The following is a 19,654-nucleotide window of genomic DNA, read 5'->3' as shown; positions in this document are numbered from 1 at the left end:
CGTAGTCGGTGGGGATGAACTCAGAAAAAATCATGGAAGGGGAAATGAGGATGTTCTGCATCTCTCCACACACTCTTACCATCCAGCTGTGGAAGAAAAATAATATTAGTCAGATAAAATGATGTATATTTACAAAATCCAAGACTGAAAACATCTTTCACGAAAAATACACAGACAGTCTGATGTATCAACATGTTACGTTAAAAACAATAATTTGCCTGCGATGTCAGTTAAGGATGAATATACACAAGTTTAGAAATATTTTGAGGCGACAAGATCAGGGACTCATCTCGACTGTTGGGACGATGAAGCGCTCCTTTCGGTCGAAGGATTCAATCTGCTTCATGTCGTCGTCCGTCAGGGAAAAAATCCAACACCTGCAAGTTCTGTTGGATCCTGGAGGGCGTCACGCTTTTGGGGATGCACCCCACACCTCTGTGAATGTGCCACCTACAGATGTCACAGGATGGGGGGGTTAAGTAACATTAAATCAAAGTTGCAACAGAAAAGTGTAAGACTTTTAGTCTGAGGTCTGCCTCACCTGAGAATGACCTGGGCAGGTGTCTTCTGGTATCTCTGGGCGATGGCTGCCAGTCGAGGATCCTCCAGCAGACTTGGTTGGTCGGGGGGGCAGGGTCTGTCCACGCTGCCCATGGGACTGTAGGCTGTCACCATAGACTATACAGGTGCATCTCAATATATTAGAATATGGAAAAGTTCATTTATTTCGATAATTCAAAAAGTGAAACTCATATTATATAGATTGATAACATACAGAGTGAAATATTTCAAGTGTTTATTTCTATTAATTTTGATGATTATGGCTTACGGCTAATGAAAACCCAAAATTCTGTATCTCAGAAAATTAGAATATTACTGAAGACCAATAAAACAAAGGATTTTTTATACAGAAATGTCAGCCTACTGAAAAGTATGGTCATGTATAAGCACTCAATACTTGGTCGGGACGCCTTTTGAATGAATAACTGCATCAATGCGGCATGGCATGGAGGCGATCAGCCTGTGGCACTGCTGAGGTGTTATGGAAGCCCAGGTTACTTTGATAGCAGCCTTCAGCTTGTCTGCATTGTTTGGTCTGGTGTCACTCATCTTCCTCTTGACAATAACCCATAGAGTATCTATGGGGTTCAGGTCAGGCGAGTTTGCTGGCCAATCAAGCACAGTGATACCATGGTCATTAAACCAGGTATTGGTACTATTGGCAATTTGGTCAGGTGCCAGGTCCTGCTGGAAAATGAAATCAGCATCTCCATAAACCTAATCAGCGGATGGAAGCATGAAGTGCTCTAAAATGTCCTGGTAGACGGCTGCGTTGACTTTGGACTTGATAAAACACAGTGGACCAAAACCAGCAGATGACATGGCTCCCCAAATCATCACCGAATGTGGAAACTTCACACTGGACTTCAAGCAACTTGGATTCTGTGCCTCTCCACTCCTCCTCCAGACTCTAGGACCTTGATTTCCAAATGAAATTGACTTTCATCTGAAAAGAGGACTTTGGACCACCGAGCAACAGTCGAGTCCTTTTTCTCCTTAGCCCCGGTAACACGCTTCTGACGTTGTCTCTGGTTCAGGAGTGGCTTCACACAAGGAATGCGACAGTTGTAGCCCATGTCCTGGATAAGTCTGTGCGTGGTGGCCCTTGATGCACTGACTCCAGCCTCAGTCCACTCCTTGTGAATCTCCCCTAAATTCTTGAATGGCAGTTGCTTCACCATCCTCTCAAGGCTGCGGTTATCACCGTTGCTTGTGCACCTTTTTCTACCACACTTTTTCCTTCCATTCAACTTTCTATGAATAGGCTTGGATACAGCACTCTGTGAACAGCCAGCATCTTTAGCAATGACCTTTTGTGGCTTACCCTCCTTGTGGAGGGTGTGAATGACTATCATCTGGACAACTGTCAAGTCAGTAGTCTTCCCCATGATTGTGTATCCTACTGAACCAGCCTTAGAGACCATTTAAAGGCTCAGGAAACCTTTGTAGGTGTTTTGAATTAATTAGCTGATTAGAATGGGACATCGGGAGTCTACAATATTGAACTTTTTCACGATATTCTAATTTTCTGAGATACTGAATTTTGGATTTTCATTAGCTGTAAGCCATAATCATCAACATTAAAATAAATAAACGCTTGAAATATTTCACTCGGTGGGTAATGAATCTATATAAAATATGAGTTTCACTTTTTGAATTTAATTATCTAAATAAACAAACTTTTCCATGATATTCTAATTTATTGAGATGCACCTGTATATAGGTCCGAACTCATGGGAAAGTTTGGCAGGCTGTCGTGTTGGCAGAACTTCAACCACCTATTCATTGCACAATATCTAATAATATGTACATTTAAAAACAAAAATGAACCATAACCATTTCAAATTAAATTAAATTAAATTAAAAAATGTAATTTAAGTAAATTAAATTTTTTTTAAAAACTGCGCGCGCACATCCTGCGCAGAAGACCATTGCGCGCATCTAAACAAAGTTCTAAATAGTTTTATTGCTTTCCTGCAGCTTTAAGCCACATTACACTTTTTGCAAAGAATTAACTAAAAGTATAAATCACATTAAAACCATTTCACTTCACAAATCATCGCAAAGGAAAAACAACACGAGAACAAATTAAAAGGATAAGAAGTACAAAGGTGGGATCAACAACTATGCAAGAGGAAAATAACACTGTCAAAGGGTAAGATACAGTAAACACAAGAAGTATATAATCAGTTTTAAAAATGTTTAGTATAATGACAGGTGTAAACCTCTACAGATGCACTTAGTAAATCTACTGATGAAGTGATTCAAAAGCTCTGAAACAAGTGAGATGCTGGATCCTCGAGTGGATGCTGCAGATTCCAAGGTAAAGCAAAGAATGAACTCTGGTAAAATCATTACAATTGGAGCTCCTCACCTTCCCAGGTCCGACCCTCAGAGTCAGAGCCTCTCCCACCTCCAGTTGATTGCTGTACGCAGCAGCACAGTCGATGTGTCTGTAGCCACAGTCTAAAGCAGCCAGCACGGCCTGCTTCACCTGGGAAACACTCGGATATGTCACTTATGTTATGATGTAACAGTCTCATGGAACAGAGCCTGTGAAAGTGGGTGTAGATCTACCGGTCCCGGGGCACTCTTCCACGTGCCGAGTCCGACCACGGGCATCTTCTGCCCCGTTGAGAGAGTCACAAAGCGGCTCATGTTCCAGCTGTTAGGACGAAGGACAGACAGAGGCAGAGGAGACAGTGATGTGAGGTGTTCACATGTAGAACCTGTCCTATGGAAACCGACCCAGTGGTTGTCCATTCATCGTGATTAAGTTCTAATACTCTGTTACTGATTATCACTCACATCTGAATTCATTAACTCCTCATTGTCATTAAATACTGCAGCAGGGGTCAAGTGCACATTCAAAATACTCTAAATGTGCAAGAGCCTTTAACAAAGCCACATCCATAGATTTGACTTGATCTGGAAGTCGGGGACAAGGAACCTTTTGGTGGTTTAGGCTTCATTAGGCTGTTATTCATGACATCTGTGTGACTGTAGCCATAATTAACTCTGTAACATTATTTATTCATCTCATGTCATGCACTTTGCTTTTACAGTTTCTTTTTTTGGGGTAAACATTTTGTTTATTGAACTGATAAAATCAAATATCACCAAATGTGCAGGAGATCTATGGAGGAGACAGTCCCTTAGTTAGTTAGTTAGTTAGAGAGTTGATAAAGGTGCTTCATATTTACTGTCTGATGCAACACAAAATCTTTTTGGGTTTCAGCAATAAACAAGTTCATTTATCCAATGCCTTGATGAGTCTGAATATGAATCTTCACACTTCTGATTGGTTAGGATGATTTATTTTTCACTGCAGCACCAATAATGATCTTATTTCTCGAATTTTAAACTAAATTGAACCTGAGCCTCTGGTAACAGGGACAGCACTCTGACTCAAACTGGACTTGTCTTTGGTGACTTGGATTCTGACTCTGACTCGTGGTTCAGTGACTCAGTTAGAATTCTGCATCCAGGAGAAAATTAATATTCCACGAGCCGTTCTTTGATCATTATTTGTTTTCCTTCTCTCTCGGAGTTGAAAAGGTTGTTTCAGTGGAAATATAAACTCTCTGCGAACTCAGACTTATCGCCAGAAATAGCTGATGCAGCTGTAAGGCATTAGTCACACTGTGGTGTTACTGCAGCACATCTCAGAGAGCTCTCTTCCCACAGTTCACTAATTGTCTGCCATATCCTTAACACACGCATACAAACACACACACAAACACACACACACACACACACACACACACACACACACACACACACACACACACACACACACACACACACACACACACACAAACACACACAGTTTCACGTGATATCAGCCTCTTAACACACATCACCTGCCCTGACTGTCTCGTGACCCAGCGGCAGAACAGATTGTGTAATTAACTAATGCACTAACACAGTTAGAGTAAATTGAACACAGATTAGATCTTCAGAGAACAGGAGTCTTTATTTTCATCCAAAACGATATAGTTGCTACCTGGGATGTTTCTGGTGGAGGGACCAGTGGTCGTCCTGGATTTCAACAGACTGAGGTCAAAGTCTGACATTTGATTTCTGAACTCAAACCGATGGAAAAAGTCCAAACTCAACTGTACTTACCGAAATAACACACAGCTAAACATATATTACCGATTGTAACATTTTGGTGCAGATCAGGATCGGTGGGGGAGGCGCGGTCTTCAATTCTTTCCCTCTTTCTTTAACATTGTGAGACTGAAACTGTATCTGTGAATTCAAATGTGGTTTCATTAGGGAACTGTAGGGCCTTGGTTGAGGTATTCACTCTACTGTGTGTCATTCTGTTAAGATTATTGCATCAATGTTGTCCCTGGTTAAACAATTAAATTGTTTACAGCTCGGTTGTTTAGTCTAATGGTTCTGCACCTCGGAGTGGGGCCCCTCTAAACAGCCACAAAACAAGATTTGACTAATGGAAAAGACGGAAAGGAGAAAAAACTAATTTTATTCATGGACCGAATCCTTTTATGATTTGATCATAAAAGCATGAAATGAAAATAAAATTTCGATAAAATTGCATTACACGTCTAGAGGGAATCTGCTGAAGTTTTATATTTCGAATGTAAAATGTTAATATAAAAAGTAAATTGATGTATTGAAGTAGATATAGAAGTCTATATTGACGTGTATAGAGGGTAGTACTTGAGTAAATGCACTAGGGGAGTTGTGGAAAGTATTTAGCCTGTAAAAGAAAAAAAAGATGATAAATGACATAATGAAAAATTGTCAGGTCATTTAAATCTAGTTTTCTATTAGATGGAAAAGTTAAATCCAGTAGATGAGAGGATCAGAAACAGGGAATACTAATGACATTTTTTTTAGATTCACATCACACTGATCCTTCTTGAGGGACAAATGACACAAACTGTTAATTTCACACATTTGGTTTATTTGATTCTATTTTTTGAAAAGATCATAAATATCTTCAAATGCACAGAAGCAGTGACGGCGAGTCTTTCAGCAGCAGCAGCAGCACATGGGCCTCCTGGTCGCAGCCGCGGTCCTGCGTCCTCTGAGGCTCTGAGAAGACGCAGGACGCTCACACACTCAAGACAAGTCACTCAAGTCTCTCCCACCGTCTCATAGTTTCATCTCTTACGACATACAAAGTGCATTTTTCAACATGTTGCATTCAAACAAATCTCACATGTGGTATACAGTATATCTGTCTAAACCATCCTAACACACACATTGTATCATGGTTGTAAAGTACAGTAGGAAGCGCTTAAGAGAGCTTTCAGAGCCCCCTGCAGCCGAGACAGAGAACTGCTGCAATATTACAAAACCTGTTTCCTAAACAGGGTTTTTCTACTTAAAACAAAACCAGGCTTAACGTTCGATGTAGAGATGTTGCAGAGGACAGAGGCAGTCATCAAATCACAAAACGAGGACTCCATGAAACCAAAAAGTAGAAACCAAGATGGTCTATTTTTGGCACAGCTCACAGTAGCACCAGGGACACAGCCTTCAGATGGCACGAGAGAAAGCTGATTATACACAACAAAGCTGGGTTTCCTAGAGGAATATAAACTCATTACTTCAGATTTATTTATGTTTGCGTTCCTCTGGGAAATCCAGCCTGTATTTGTACGGCACTTTACAGGGATGTATTGGCTAAATTCATCAGTCTTGATTCAGATCTCTCTTTCAAACACTGTCCTCGCTCACATACAGTAAAATGTGGTGATTGATAATGTTTTCCCCAAGGTCATCAGCTCCCAGTGGTCGCCTTTAACACAGCAATAGGGCATCGTCTGTTGTGCACTTAACATGGCTGGATGTATTACACTGTCGTTCTACAGTGTGGTCTGTGTGCATGTGTGTGTGCACGTATGTGGTGTGACACAGGGCTAAGGCACCAAAATGTTCCTCAGATATGAAGCCAGGCCGTGCGGCTCAGAAGGGGGAAGCACCCATATTATGTGCAGACTGTATTATCCAAGCTTATACTGCTGTTACAGAATGTGATTGTCACTCCCAGATTTTCCGATGAAGCTGAGACATGCTAATGTTATTTGGAGTAATGAACACAACTGACAGATTGTACTAAACAGTACGACGGCCTACAGACTTCCAGCACGATGCTTCATGAGAAAAGTGAGTGGCAGCGGGAGAGTTCTGGGGATGGCACTGAACACGCTGAATGCTGCTGGAACACTCAAGTTAAAAATAAATAATTCAATTTGAAACCTCCTTTGGAAAAAAACAAATCCTGAAAAAAACGTGTCTCTTAAAAAATACCTCACACTTCATCCTATCACAAAAAGACGAGGATCAGAGAGTTGGACAGCTTATAAAACCACCGATTGATGTGTAAAAACAGTTAAGAAAAGAAGTTTCGGTAGAAGCCTGAATTGTGCTGAGCCCATCCCTCAGCACTGCTCCACCGCTCGGGTGTTTGTGTTTGTATGTGCCAAACGACAAAACAAACACAAATAACTCCACCCTGACACCGTGTTGGCATCCTTCCTTCATCCGCCCACTGAGAAGTCCCAACAAACCACAGTGTCTCTCTAATGCTGTGCGCGTCAACACAAGACATGTGAAGGTGAACTCAAAATAAGGGACAAACTTTAAGGGACGACAGGATAAAGGATTGATAAGGGTGTTTTTTCTGGGTTTAGGCTGCAGTGTGTGGTGGCTGGAGAGGTCGGAGGTGAGTCCTCCTATGACTGGGGGAGGTGTTGTCTGATGATCTCTCTGGACTGGGGGGGGATCCTGTCAGGAAAACGGACTGAAAACTCCACAATGAGGTCACCGCGATGTAACGGGTTCTTGGGCAGAGGCAAACCTTCCCCACGGAGTCGCTTCACCGTCCCCGGCTTGATGATGTCGTGACAGGGAAGGGAGATGATGCGGTTTTCCAGCGTGGGGATGCTCACCGTGCAGCCACACAATGCCTGGAGAGGAGAGGAAGAGGGGATTAAGAGGGTTAATATCTTTAGAAGGAATGAAACGCCAAAGCCATAAATATCCCAATGACTTCATTTTTCCATGAACTAAAAACTGGTTTCTTATCCCTCCGTACGTCATCCTCATGTTCTCTGTGTTTGTTCATCGTGTGTGTACGTGTGTGTCTGTTAATAGAGAGACAGCGGGTACGTCTTCCTGACAAATTGTTTAACATCAATTCTGTGGGATCTACAGAACAGGAATATTAGTAAAACATAACTTGGCACGGGAAAGGTTTTCCGGTTTGTGTGTCTCTCTGTGTAGGTGGAGGTTGTGTGGGTGTAAGTGGTGACGGGGGCTACACATTGCACACAGTACTAATTTTAGCAACCACCTCATAGCATAGCTCATGGCTAATGAAGTGAGGCAGGAATCGGCTGAGCTCGTAAATAGTTGGAGGGCTTGTCAGCTGGGCTGTCAGGCTGACGAGAGACAACACACAGACACACACAAACACACACAAAGTAGGGTAAGTGCTGAACTAAACACAGAGACCTGTGGTCATCACGACTTCGCAGGCTTTTTAATCCAGTGAGCATCTCTCACCAGATTTGTGCTGAACAGAGCGAAGTATTTAAATCTGTGAATGGAAATCCTGATGAATAGAAAACCTTCCTTATATAATGTATTTCTATGCAGCTGTTACGAAATGGTTCAAGAAACACAGAATGGGGTCAGTGAATAAATAACATAAAGGTGTGCAGAGAGAGAGACGGAGAGAGAAAGAGTTTAGGTCACGAAGGTTAGAATAACTGAACGAGGAAACTTGCCACTTATACAATTACTCAGGGATAAAAGAAGAGGGATAATGGGGAGTCTTGTTTGTTAAAGGGTTTGTCACGTCCCTGGTTTTGAGTCTGTCCGATTCCTTATATGAAATTACTTCTCCCCTTTTACCACCACTCTTCAAAAGTGGTCCAAAAAGTACTATAAGATGATTTTGATATATACTGTAGCTACTTGTTAACACGCTAAGTTAGCAGTGAAAACAAGGTTTAGCTGAAGCTGATTAAATTATTTTAGTTTTGAAGGTATTTGGTCACACACACGAGGATAAATTGAGTGTGTCACCAACACACAAATGTCTGCCGATCCCTGAGCAAATGCAGAGATATCAATGAGTGATATCTTCACCTGCTGGTGTCGCTAAAAACCTGTTTTCAATAGAATTCATCCTTTTCGCAGTATGAGTATCGGTACAATTTTAATGGCAATACAGATGAAAAGGAAACACCGTACGTTAGTGTATTTGTTGCTAGTTCAAAACTGCTAGCACAGCTAAAGATTTTCATTAAAATCAACAGTGTACAAATTTTAAGTTTAGATGTAGAACGGAAGCTCACGTGACTAATAAGTTCAGAATATTTCCTTATGGGGGAGAAATTGCAAAATGTCAGGGGTAAGAGAGGAAGATATGAAAAGTGCAAAAGAGTGGGGGTTAGCTAGCCTGGGTGCCAGACGAACTTAGCCCCGCCCACAACCCCCTTGGTGGGGAAGTTCGGTCTGGAGTCGCTCCGTTGGCGAGAAATAATCTCCGAACAGAAGCTGTTCGGACCAATCAAATTGTCAGGGCGGGCTTTATATGATGATGGACAGATGATCAACAGTTACGTAATCAACTACGTCATCAAAGAGCGCTTGGGTTGACTTTGTTTTCCACAAACATGCCTGCTGCTGGAGAGCTAAGATGTGTAGATGCTGCCATTGAGTCTGTTTTAGGAGACATCGACAGCGCATTCATTTTGAAAGAGGAACAGAGAAACGGGATCGAGGCATTTGTAGATCGAAAAGATGTTTTTGCCGTCCTTCCTACAGGATTCGGAAAAAGTTGAATTTATCAGCTGGCCCCGGTGCGTCGCTCAACATACGTCACATACTACGTTGCTCTGATTGGTTGTAGGTCTATCCAATTGAGCATTTTTTTTCCTGGTTCGGTTGAAACACGTATAACCCCATAATCACAGCCCAATGGAGCGGTCTCAGACTTATATTCTGACTAGAATCATGAGTATGACAACGTCAGGCTAGGGGTTCGCTGGTTAAAATGAGAATATTAGAGTTAGGAAGGAATTCTTGCTGGAAACATGCTAAGCTAAATGTTTCACAGCTTTTAGTGAAGCACAAGTTCAAGAATCCCTCTAAGACCCCAGTCTATGTCACAACACAGGCAAGGTTGTAGACAGTTGGGAACTTTCTCGTCTCGTCTGGTGTTTTTTTTAACAAACAGGGATGGACATGTGGACGGCTGAAGTCCAGTCGAGTAGAGCAGCTGCTTCAGAGTTTTCCAGCCATGACATCATCCTCCATTTAACCGCTATACGTACAGCACGGGGTGATTTAGCCTGTGACTGTCATGGAGACTGGTGGCTCATCCTCTCGGTATGGACACTTTCATTCACTAACACAATCTTACACACACACAGACGGGTTGCCATGATGCTGGACACACACTGCCAGCTGATCGTCGGCCCAACTGATTGCATAAGCTACAGCTCAGACAGACGCAGACAAACACACACGTACACCGTGATTTTACTTTGTAAGAATGCTGTCTGTCCATTCATCCGTCCATCTGTCCATCCTTCCATCTGTCCATCCACCCACGGGGTTTTTGCTCACTTGTAGTTGTCGGCATTTGTTTGTTTGAATTTCATTGGCTGCTAAAAAAGCGCATGCTGCCTTTTTCTTCGATGGAATCAACCCCTCCGACCACTGCATATAAAGAGTTTATTTCTAAATGATAAATGAGGTGGAGCTTAGTCTTTAGAGCCCTGCAGCTACAGTTAGCACCTACTTGTGCTTGGAACTGGATTTTGCTGCTGAGAGCAGCAGTGACAGCAGCTAGAAGAGCACCTGCCATGGATGATACCAGCGCAATGCAGACTCCTCATTAATGCCAACGTATAGATCCAGGTATAGGCCGGAAAATCAATGTGTCAAAGTTTCACCGGGCTCTCTAACTGAGTCTGGCTGCTGTCATGGTGAAGATGCTGCCGGGCTGGAAGTTGCCTCTGGCTCTGCTTCCCCGGGAGTTTACAGACTGGTCAAATGAGGTCGGCTGGAGCTAAATGAGGCCGTTCATCGCAGCGCGCTTCAGGCAGAAAAACAAACCTGAGCAACTAAACAGCAGAGGAATCATACAGCAGGTGATATATAATAAAATTACTGTATATATATTTATATGTTGAGGAACTTTTGACCATCGTCACACATCTGAAGACCATTAGGACAATATGTCCTGTCTAGTACCACACACACTCCCTTCTCTCCCAGCATTACCCAAGGTCAGGTTATAGATAAAGAGCCAACCAACAGCACGCCGTAGTGTCTAAGTTGAAGGACTTTCTTTCCCAATTCAGATGCCCCAGAGAGACAGGCACAGACTCCAACTCGTTCCATATTAGACCAGTGGCAAGAGGTAAGGACACTTTGGGATTTAGGAATGTTTACTTTAGGCGTAACTATCCAATAGGAGGCAAACACCTACTTGAACAATAGAGAGACTGACAGCAATTCTAGCCTTTCATGGACACAAGTAGAGGGAGATGTACTGGGATGCTGTGGGAGACATCTGGAGACTCGGGGTTGACGATTGCTCATGTTACTCTGTCAGCGTTTGTATATTGTTTATCCTTCTGGTCTCCTTGACACATCACGTCAACATTAAACTCTTCTGCATAAGACATCAGCTGCTGCCTGAACTCTCCTTTCACCAGCTTCCAGAAAACTTCCGCAACAATACGGATTAGATGTTACCAACTCTGAGCTTTCAGAATGGAAATAATCCTCTAACTGTCATATTATCTACTGGAGCACGGACCCTTCTACATGTGGCAGGTCGTCCTGTGTGCAGCATGGAGCCGGTGCTGTGCTTCACTGCAGCATTTCGCATCTCATCATGAGGGAGGCAGAGCAGAGCGAAGCAGTGGAATATGAGCTCCTGTTTGCTTTGGATACTGAATCATCTGACCTACTTCACTAATATTCCCAGCATACCCAGCCCCACCTCCCCAATCCACATCTTCCAGTCCCCTCTCTCCTCCATCCTGTCTTTGGCTGCATCAGACTTAAGTCTCTTATCTGGCTGCTTTTCAGACCACAGGGGTTTCAGCTGTGGGAGTTCTGCAGTGCAAACTTAATCATTGTGCAGGTTTGATCAAGCACCACCTCCTCTTTAACGTGACTCAACAAACTTCAACACGCTCTCATTAACTGCGCTGTCTGCACATGTGCTGTGCGCAGGCGCCCACTATGTCCTGGGCGATGCTGCTTTTTAGAGAAAAAAACCTCGCGAACCATCAACTCCCCTGAAGTCTCCAACTCTTTGAGAGCACCTGCCATTAAGCCGACCATGTGAAGAGCGGACCCGAGAGTGGCAGCGCTGTTAGAGGCATTAACAGCCACAGTGTAATTCACAGACGGAGCAGAGCCCGGCTGGACCCGTTGCCCTCGTCGGAGCGGCTAATTAAATGTCCTGCCAGTCACAGTAATAGCAGCCTGGATTGTCACCACCACCCCACTACAATCCATCTTTAACCGAGGGTGTTTGCAAATTTGCTCGAAGATGCAAGAGTGCGAATGCTCGCATGCATGGCTATGTCTGTGTGTGGTGATGTCGAGGGTGCCCGCCCGCCTGCCGGTGTGTTAATGTATTTATACGCCGGTGCAGAACAAGTGAGGACGACGGCCGCTCCGAGCAGGTCACACAAGGACACGACATTCCTGCTGCCTCCCTCACACCGCAGTGACAGAGACTCTGCTCCCACTGATCTTACCCTCCAGCAACACACACGCACACATCACTACTCAATTTCTTTAATATGACCTCGCACCCTGGATATAATCCTACACTTAATCTACAGTCAAATCCCCTCACCTCACGGCCGTGCTGAGTAACAGGAATGGTATGAATGGATATTCATTCAAAACTTTGCAGCTCCATAAGTGCATATAAATTCTGCCTCGTTTGCTCCACTGGGATTCAAACTCTCAACCTCAGCAGCTACTCATCTACTTGCAGAATCATAAAGAGAAAGGACTGAAGATAGATGTAAAAGACAGCAAGAGAGAAGAGAGGGGGGGGGGGTTAGGTGAAAATGTGCACACACACCTCTTTGAGACTGATCTTGCAGTTGTAAATGATATTGGAACCGTCTCTCTTGAAGTGGACGTGACCTTTGTCTCTGAGCACAAAGGCTATGTCGGCAGGAATGTTCTCGGGGGTCTCGTCCCCCTCTTTCGGGAAGGTGATCTTGGTCCCTTCCTTCCAGCCCTTCTTGATGATGATGTTGAGGATTTTGTCCTCCGTCCTCATGCTCCGGCCGTCCGGGTTCAGCCTGCGGCGGGTGATCTTCATGCGCTTGGTGCAGCCGTGGAAGATCTCTTCCAGCGAGACCTTCAACTCGTGGACCATCGGGGGGTCCTGGTGCTTTCTGCTGGTGCCCAAGGGTTCCGACGGCGCCCCCCTCCTCCTGCGTCCCTCCCCAGGGAATCCGTTGTTCATCCCTCCTGGAAAGCCAAACTGTCGCCCAAAGTGAGTGAAGGGGTCGTCCTCATCCATGTCCATGTCTTGCTCCACGTCGTTGCTGTGGTCATTGTGGTTGTGGTGGGAGAAGCCGTTGGAGCGACTGTGGCTGCGGTTGGAGCCAAAAAACATGTCAAAGGGGTTGGAGCCACCGAAGAAGGAGGCGAAGGTGGCGTGGGGGTCTCCATGGAAGGTGTAGTGGTGTGTCGAGTTGCCAGGGACCCCGGAGGAGCTGCTGCCTCCTGTCTTCAGACCTGGGAGAGAACAGGTGGAACAGAGTGTGAGATCTTGAGCACATGGACACAAACACGCATAAACTGAAAACACACATTCAAAGTGAACTCAGATTCCAGATGCAGAAAAGACTGAGTGTTGTTAACCGCAGAGAGAAGAGTAGCCCAGGTGGGCAGGAAGAAATCCCACAGCATCAGCATGATCTTCCAACAGCACTAAAGGCCAATTTATGCTTGTACGTCTTTTCTAAAACGGACAGATAAGACCGCCCTATCCGTCGTGGAACGCCCTCTCCGCGTGCTTCGGAGAGCTTTTTGTACACCTCTGATTTTTCTAACTGTCCGTCTTTATTTCGGAGACCCCACGGACAGACCTTGGCTGTGATTGGTCCGCAAACGACATAATTTCCCTACGACGTAATTTCCGGACCTCAAACTTCCTACTTGACAATAAACCCAAACACAACTACGATTCTACGATTAATGTTACGTGTGTGTTAAGCCAGCGGAGTTGTCCGGCTGACGGTGTCTCGTTAGAGCACTGACGGCATGTGTGCACGGTCAAATACGGTTATAACGAGCTTTCAAAACTGCGCTAGCGGGCTAGGCTAGCGGGCTAGCCACCATGCTAACTGCGGTGGTAACAGTGCAAAAACCCGCCGTCACGACTTTAATTCCACTTCTATCATGACACTGTTTCTATAATACCGCCAGATTAGAAGCAAACACTGGGTAGTAGTTAGTGTCGGGAGTCCCTGCTTACTGTGTGTGGAAGCTGGGAGGGGAGCTAGCTGGGAGGGGAGCTAGCTAACTCCGTCTAGCTTCAAGCTACACAGAGCTTTAAGCTGTGGAATTAGCAACAGAGTTCGGAAACAAGACCGGGAACCGCTGCGCTAAGAAACGATAACATCAGCATTTTGACCCGCTGGGTGTCACTTTATTTAGTTCTGTTAGTTGCCATGGTTCAGTGTGTGGGAGACCAGCCGACAGAGGTAAACAGACACACGTGGACTTCTTCTTCCCATAAATGGGGTAGGCTTCTCTGAGCTCGTCTTCCGTTGCGCCACCTATGGGTTTGGTGGTGAATTGTTTTCAGCGTACAGTCGTCGGAGATGTAAAAATCAAAAAGACTCTCCGCTCTCCGTGCATCCCTCTCCGAGAAACGGATACGTAGAAGCATAATGGAGCCTTAAGAGTGAAGGACCTCATAAAGTACACAAACTAACACACACTACACTAACAGTTGAGGTAGGTGATGAGGTATTACAGTTTGGGTGTGTTTTTGACATTAAAGATAACAGTAGACAATCATGCACAAATTAGAAATCATGGAGGAGACACAGCGTTATTACTTCAGCGCCTCAATCCTCCAGTGTGATATTAGATGCTGAGTCTGTTCCTGAGCTATTTCAATAACAACTTAATCCATCATAAGGTCTGCTTAACAAGGCTTCACTAACAGAGTGCTCCTGCCTGCACTCTCTCACCGACAGACTCAGACAGGCATTACCAAACCCAGACACCTACCCCCCCCCCCCCCCCCCCCACTCACCTTCCTCTCCCAGCTGATCATAGACCACCCTCTTCTTGGGGTCGCTGAGGACCTCGTAGGCCTCCGCGATCTCCTTGAACTTGTCCTCGGCGTTGGCGTCCTTGTTCTTGTCCGGGTGGAAGCGCAGCGCCATGCGTCGGTAGGCCTTCTTGATCTCCTCCTCGTTGGAGCCCTTGGGGATGCCCAGGGTCTTGTAGTAGTCCTTCCCCATGGCTGCGCACAAACATGCACTCTCTGGACTGGGACTCGGGCCCCCCCCCCCTCGCCGCCGCACCTACTCAGCTACGGCCGTGGTCAGTCACTGGTGAGATAGAGGAGATGTGTTAGAGTTAGGGTCTTATATTCATTCCTCTGAGGCGGATGCTGCTCAAAGCCAGACACTATATTAGTCCTGGCAAAGCTGCAGCGTGGCTCTACTGCAGGGGCTTTTTCTGTGAATTTATCCAGTGAGAGTTGGACACGGGAACACATAGTGATGGTTTTACTATCTGTTGCTATGGGGATGTGGTTACTGAGCCGGTTGTAGAGTCAGGTAGAGTGCCGAGGAATCCCCTTCATCTGCTTTATCGAAGGGCATCTCCCTATCAGCTCAGGCAGGTGGAGACAATACGTGGGTGAATTGAGTCGTTTTCCATAAATAGAGACTTGACTGATTGGAGATGAGTGACTGATCTGCCTCCTGCTGTGATGTATGATTAGAGACACAGCCTCTCAGACATCAGGCACATCTTCACCATCCTCTTCCTCACTGCTCACTGTTTTATATAAGACTATATGTACATTCAATCTATATGCAGACGTTGGATCAATGTATTTGGTTGTGTTTTTATACTGAAGAAAGTGTGATGTCCAAAACAAATTTCCCACAATTAAGTCTTATCTTTTCTTTTCACCGAGACACTAGAAAAGTAATCTTACATATATTTCTAGAACACATTCTTATTATTAATATCTTTATATAGGCTGCAACAGCACACGAAGCAATACAGCGCTTCGCTACTACAGAAGCCCGTAGAGCCCACATCATAACCACACAATTCAAACCACAGACTGTACATAATGAGTTTCAGGCTGTAATTTATTTCAATTTCCAACCAGCACTGTGTTACAGCGGATAAACAGGAGCAGTTATATATTAATCCATTCACTGAGAACCAATCAGTGGTCGCAGAGACCCGCGTTCAACACGCTGCGGAGCAAATGCGAAATAAAAAGCAGATTCGGAGAAATAAAGGTAAAATTAAATAAAGAGACTCCTACCAGAATGATGGGCGAACACATGGAGAACCTCACAGCAACATGGTCCGGCTCGTCTCCCCCTCTTTCTCTCTCTTTCTCTCTCTTTCTCTCTCTTTCTCTCTCCTTCTCTCCCTCTTTCCTCCCCTCACTTCTCTGCCTGCCGCCCCGGCACCGCTGGCTCCTTATAGCGTGACGTCAGCACGCAGGGACGATCACAGCCGCCGAAATAACCGGTGACCAGTTACTGAGCGTCTGACGTAAACGACTCACTGGAAATAATGAGTGATAAGAAAAAATAACTATCTTCCGACACCTGTCAGTCAGCCTGCATCCCTGTCACTGAGCGAGAATACTAAATACATTCATAAAGAGAAAACCTCATTAAAGTTCATCCTCTTCTGCTTCAGCCATGATAAATAACCAATATGTAAAAGTCACTTTCAGTGATGAAAGGCTTGTAAACATCTGTCCTTTGATATTATCTGCACTGTTAAACATCTGCACCACTTTAAGCAGATGTTGGTTAAGTGAATTAAAAAAAATGTGGGATTTGTTTCCTTACCGGTTTTTTGTTTTCTGTCCGATCCTGGTCCTTCAGTGACTAAAAATCCTTTGCAGTGTTGGGGGCAAACCCAGCCCTCTCTCTCTGTGTGTCTCTCTCTCTCTGTGTTTCTGTATCCCCCTTTACGCTGTCTCTCTTTCCCCCTCCCTCTCCCTCCCTCTCTCCCCCTCTCTCTCTGTCTGTGTCTGTCTCCCTCTCTCTTTGTTCAGAGTCTGTTCACAAACACCCTCAGCTCTCACACAGAGTTACATTTGGGCTCCAGTTCTGACAGGAGAAACTGACCAGTGGCTTTGTTTTAACTCTCTGCTGGTGAGAGGGTTGAGAGAGGTGTGGGGGTCCACTGTGAAGACAAACACAGTCATATTTGGAGAGAGAGAGAGCGAGAGAGAGTGGGGGGAGGAGAGAGGGAGGGAGGGAGTGTGCATATGTGTGAATGTGAATGCATGATCGTGAAGTCGTGCCTGGGTTGAGTATAAACACTGTTGAGTCATGTGTTGAATCCACACACACACACACACACACACACACACACACACACAAACACACAAATCTGATCTTCTGCCTTTGTAAAGACTAAAGATTTTGATTCACACTCCTACTTTCCCATCAACAGATCCTAAAATAAAACCAGCTTCCACCCTTTCTTACTCAGACCCTCCAACAAATAACCCATCCAGCCCTCAACCCTGATCTAATGTCTTGACCTTAATACCAGGATTCACCCCAACAAAAATTCCAGTGGCAACCTCCTAAGGTCAAATCTGGAGATTGTCTTGGATACAGAAATTCTCCACTCAAACTTAAACTAAACCACAACAAGAACTGTTCTACTCACTTAAGTTTGAAACAATTCCCCAAACAATTTCTTTTTTAAATTAGAAAATGATACACAGAGCACATACCTCCGCTAAGGTTCAACAGCCCCGTTAAATTCAATCAAGCCCCACCAGATTTCACACACTCGTAGATATCAGTCCCCTAATTATGTTGGATTTCATCAAAATCTAAGAATCCCTGGGAAATTGGTGAAAATGTAAAAAACAGCCCCATCCTCAGGGGAAACAAATCTTCTTGGATCTGCGCTGTTGCCCCAGATCTGTGACACGATTGAATGAGTTCTTTCTTGGCCCATTTCCAATCCTTTCACCCAGTTTCATAAAAATCCAGTCCAGCAGTGTTTGCGTAACCCTGCTGGCAAACAAACTAAGGTCACTCAGAGAGTGCATACCCCCGCCAGGCCCTATATGAAATCAAAATCATTAAAATCTATAAATTATTCTCTGAGAAATCAAGGAAATAAATAATAATAATAACTCAATCTGGCTATGTTAAAAAACTGTGAAAATATGTTTTTTCTTATTCTCACCCTGATCCAGATCTACACCAACATTGAATGGGTTCCTCTCTGACACAAACTGCATCCTTCCACCAAGTTTTAGTGGTAATTTAGTTAAGTTGTCTTTGTGTAATCCTGGTTAAAAACAAACCAACAGACCAACCGGGGAGAAAACATAACCTCCATGGCGGAGGTAATAAAAGAGCTACCCCAGTATTACACAGTAAATCCCTTTAATGCTTCTAGATCAGGTAATGAAGCAGCTCCTTAAGGCTCCTGCCGTGTCTGCAGTTAGTGTCCTTGAAAAGTGCTCATTAAAATATTTGACATGTTTGGCTTGAACTTTTAGAACCAACTGAAGTTATAAGATTACGGAACAATCGCTCACTTAGACAGACTAATAAATCAAGTCTTGTTCTATCCCTAATTTAACTTTAATACACTTTTAAACCAAGTATTCTTTCAAAGTAAACCCCAATCTCTTGGCCCTGGAATCATCAGTTACACAATCCAGAGATAAGCCAACATGAACTTGTTTTAAAATCCGTCCTTCACTGTGGGGGAGAGTTGGCTCCTCTTGCAACAGACTGAAAAGACACTGGGTACATCCTGAAGGCCAAAAATTCTTCCCCGACTTCACCACTGTTCTCCGTCCAAAGCGGCTCAACAAGCAGCCTGCCCAGCTCTCCAAAAACATCTCACACACTACAACACCAAATGAGCTCTGAGTCATTATTGATGACTTTTAAATGCATAGGAAGGTACACTCAGCGGGGAGTAGCTTTTCAGCTCTGTTGGGTCGATACAAGAGAGAGAGAGAGAGAGAGAGACTGATTTAAACTTGAGTCATCATTCCCCATCGGACAGGCGAAGAGGTGAGAGAAAAAGTGGGTGTCTCAATGGAGGAGTCTGTCTGACACACGCAAATGTACACTGGCTCTCACGCACGTGTGTGTACTCTGCTTCAAACAATGCAGGTTGGCAGAGAAGCCTCTGTTTTGAAGATCTGCGGTGGAGACCTGGAGAGAGAGACATTCCTATATGTCCAGCTGAGCGTGTGTGGGTATTTGTGTGTTGGCAGCAGGGGGGGGGGGACTCGGGGCCAGTGCAGCTGTCCCAGAAAAGCAACTGGTCAGCAGAGGAGCATTATGCACGCTGGGCGCTCGGTTCGGCCTGTGACGGGGGAACATGGGGAAATCAACTGCAATGCACCAATGGAAAATAAATGGAAATGCGGTTAGGAAGAGATGTGAGATCGGCATGCGTGTGTGTGTGTGTGTATATGTGTGTGTGCAGATTAAACTGATCTTCCTCCATCATTGTGAGAGGTTCTAGCATGAAACAGATTGTAATCACATGGCCGGAGGTGTACACACAATCTGTCTTATATCTGCGTTTGATGACCACTGATCCACGTGCTGCTCGGATTGCTGAGTGTGCACGGAAATCAGTCTAGGGGCAACTACTCCTGACCTGATGCTGCGTTTCCATGGCGACACAGGAATCTGCCAGACAGTGATGTGTCTGCCAGGAAAACTCTCAGCAACGGGTCCTCTGAGCACGTGTGTGTGTGTGTGTGTGTGATGAGACAACAAAGAGATATTCACTCCGGCTAAAGTCTGAGAGCAGACTGTCACATGGTTATCGA

At 44.7% G+C, this 19,654-nt stretch overlaps 2 protein-coding genes across 3 annotated transcripts; both read right to left on the bottom strand.

Annotated features, from left to right (window-relative positions):
* Positions 1-20: 20 nt before the first annotated feature.
* akr1a1a (aldo-keto reductase family 1, member A1a (aldehyde reductase)) lies at positions 21-3,219 on the bottom strand. The gene is given in 6 exon segments (XM_061071155.1): positions 21-86; positions 296-367; positions 369-450; positions 542-678; positions 2,936-3,055; positions 3,139-3,219. Coding segments are annotated over 6 exon segments (558 nt in total).
* Positions 3,220-5,476: 2,257 nt separating this feature from the next.
* Positions 5,477-16,827, bottom strand: dnajb5 (DnaJ heat shock protein family (Hsp40) member B5). Of its 2 annotated transcripts, XM_061072025.1 has the most exons (5): positions 16,671-16,827; positions 16,130-16,377; positions 14,870-15,170; positions 12,671-13,338; positions 5,477-7,508 (listed from the first exon to the last, which is right to left on the bottom strand). In XM_061072025.1, exons 3-5 carry the CDS (start codon positions 15,078-15,080, stop codon positions 7,275-7,277), a joined length of 1,113 nt encoding a protein of 370 aa, XP_060928008.1. In that variant the 5' UTR covers positions 15,081-15,170; positions 16,130-16,377; positions 16,671-16,827; the 3' UTR covers positions 5,477-7,274. The 2 variants fall into 2 exon arrangements, with proteins under 2 accessions (XP_060928008.1, XP_060928007.1); XM_061072024.1 differs by lacking the exon at positions 16,130-16,377.
* Positions 16,828-19,654: the final 2,827 nt, after the last annotated feature.

Source organism: Limanda limanda, chromosome 5 (genome assembly GCF_963576545.1).
Source record: "Limanda limanda chromosome 5, fLimLim1.1, whole genome shotgun sequence".
In the NCBI taxonomy this organism is placed as follows: Eukaryota; Metazoa; Chordata; class Actinopteri; order Pleuronectiformes; family Pleuronectidae; genus Limanda; species Limanda limanda.
Note: the sequence above shows the minus strand (reverse complement) of the source record. Positions and strands in the feature narration are given on the sequence as shown.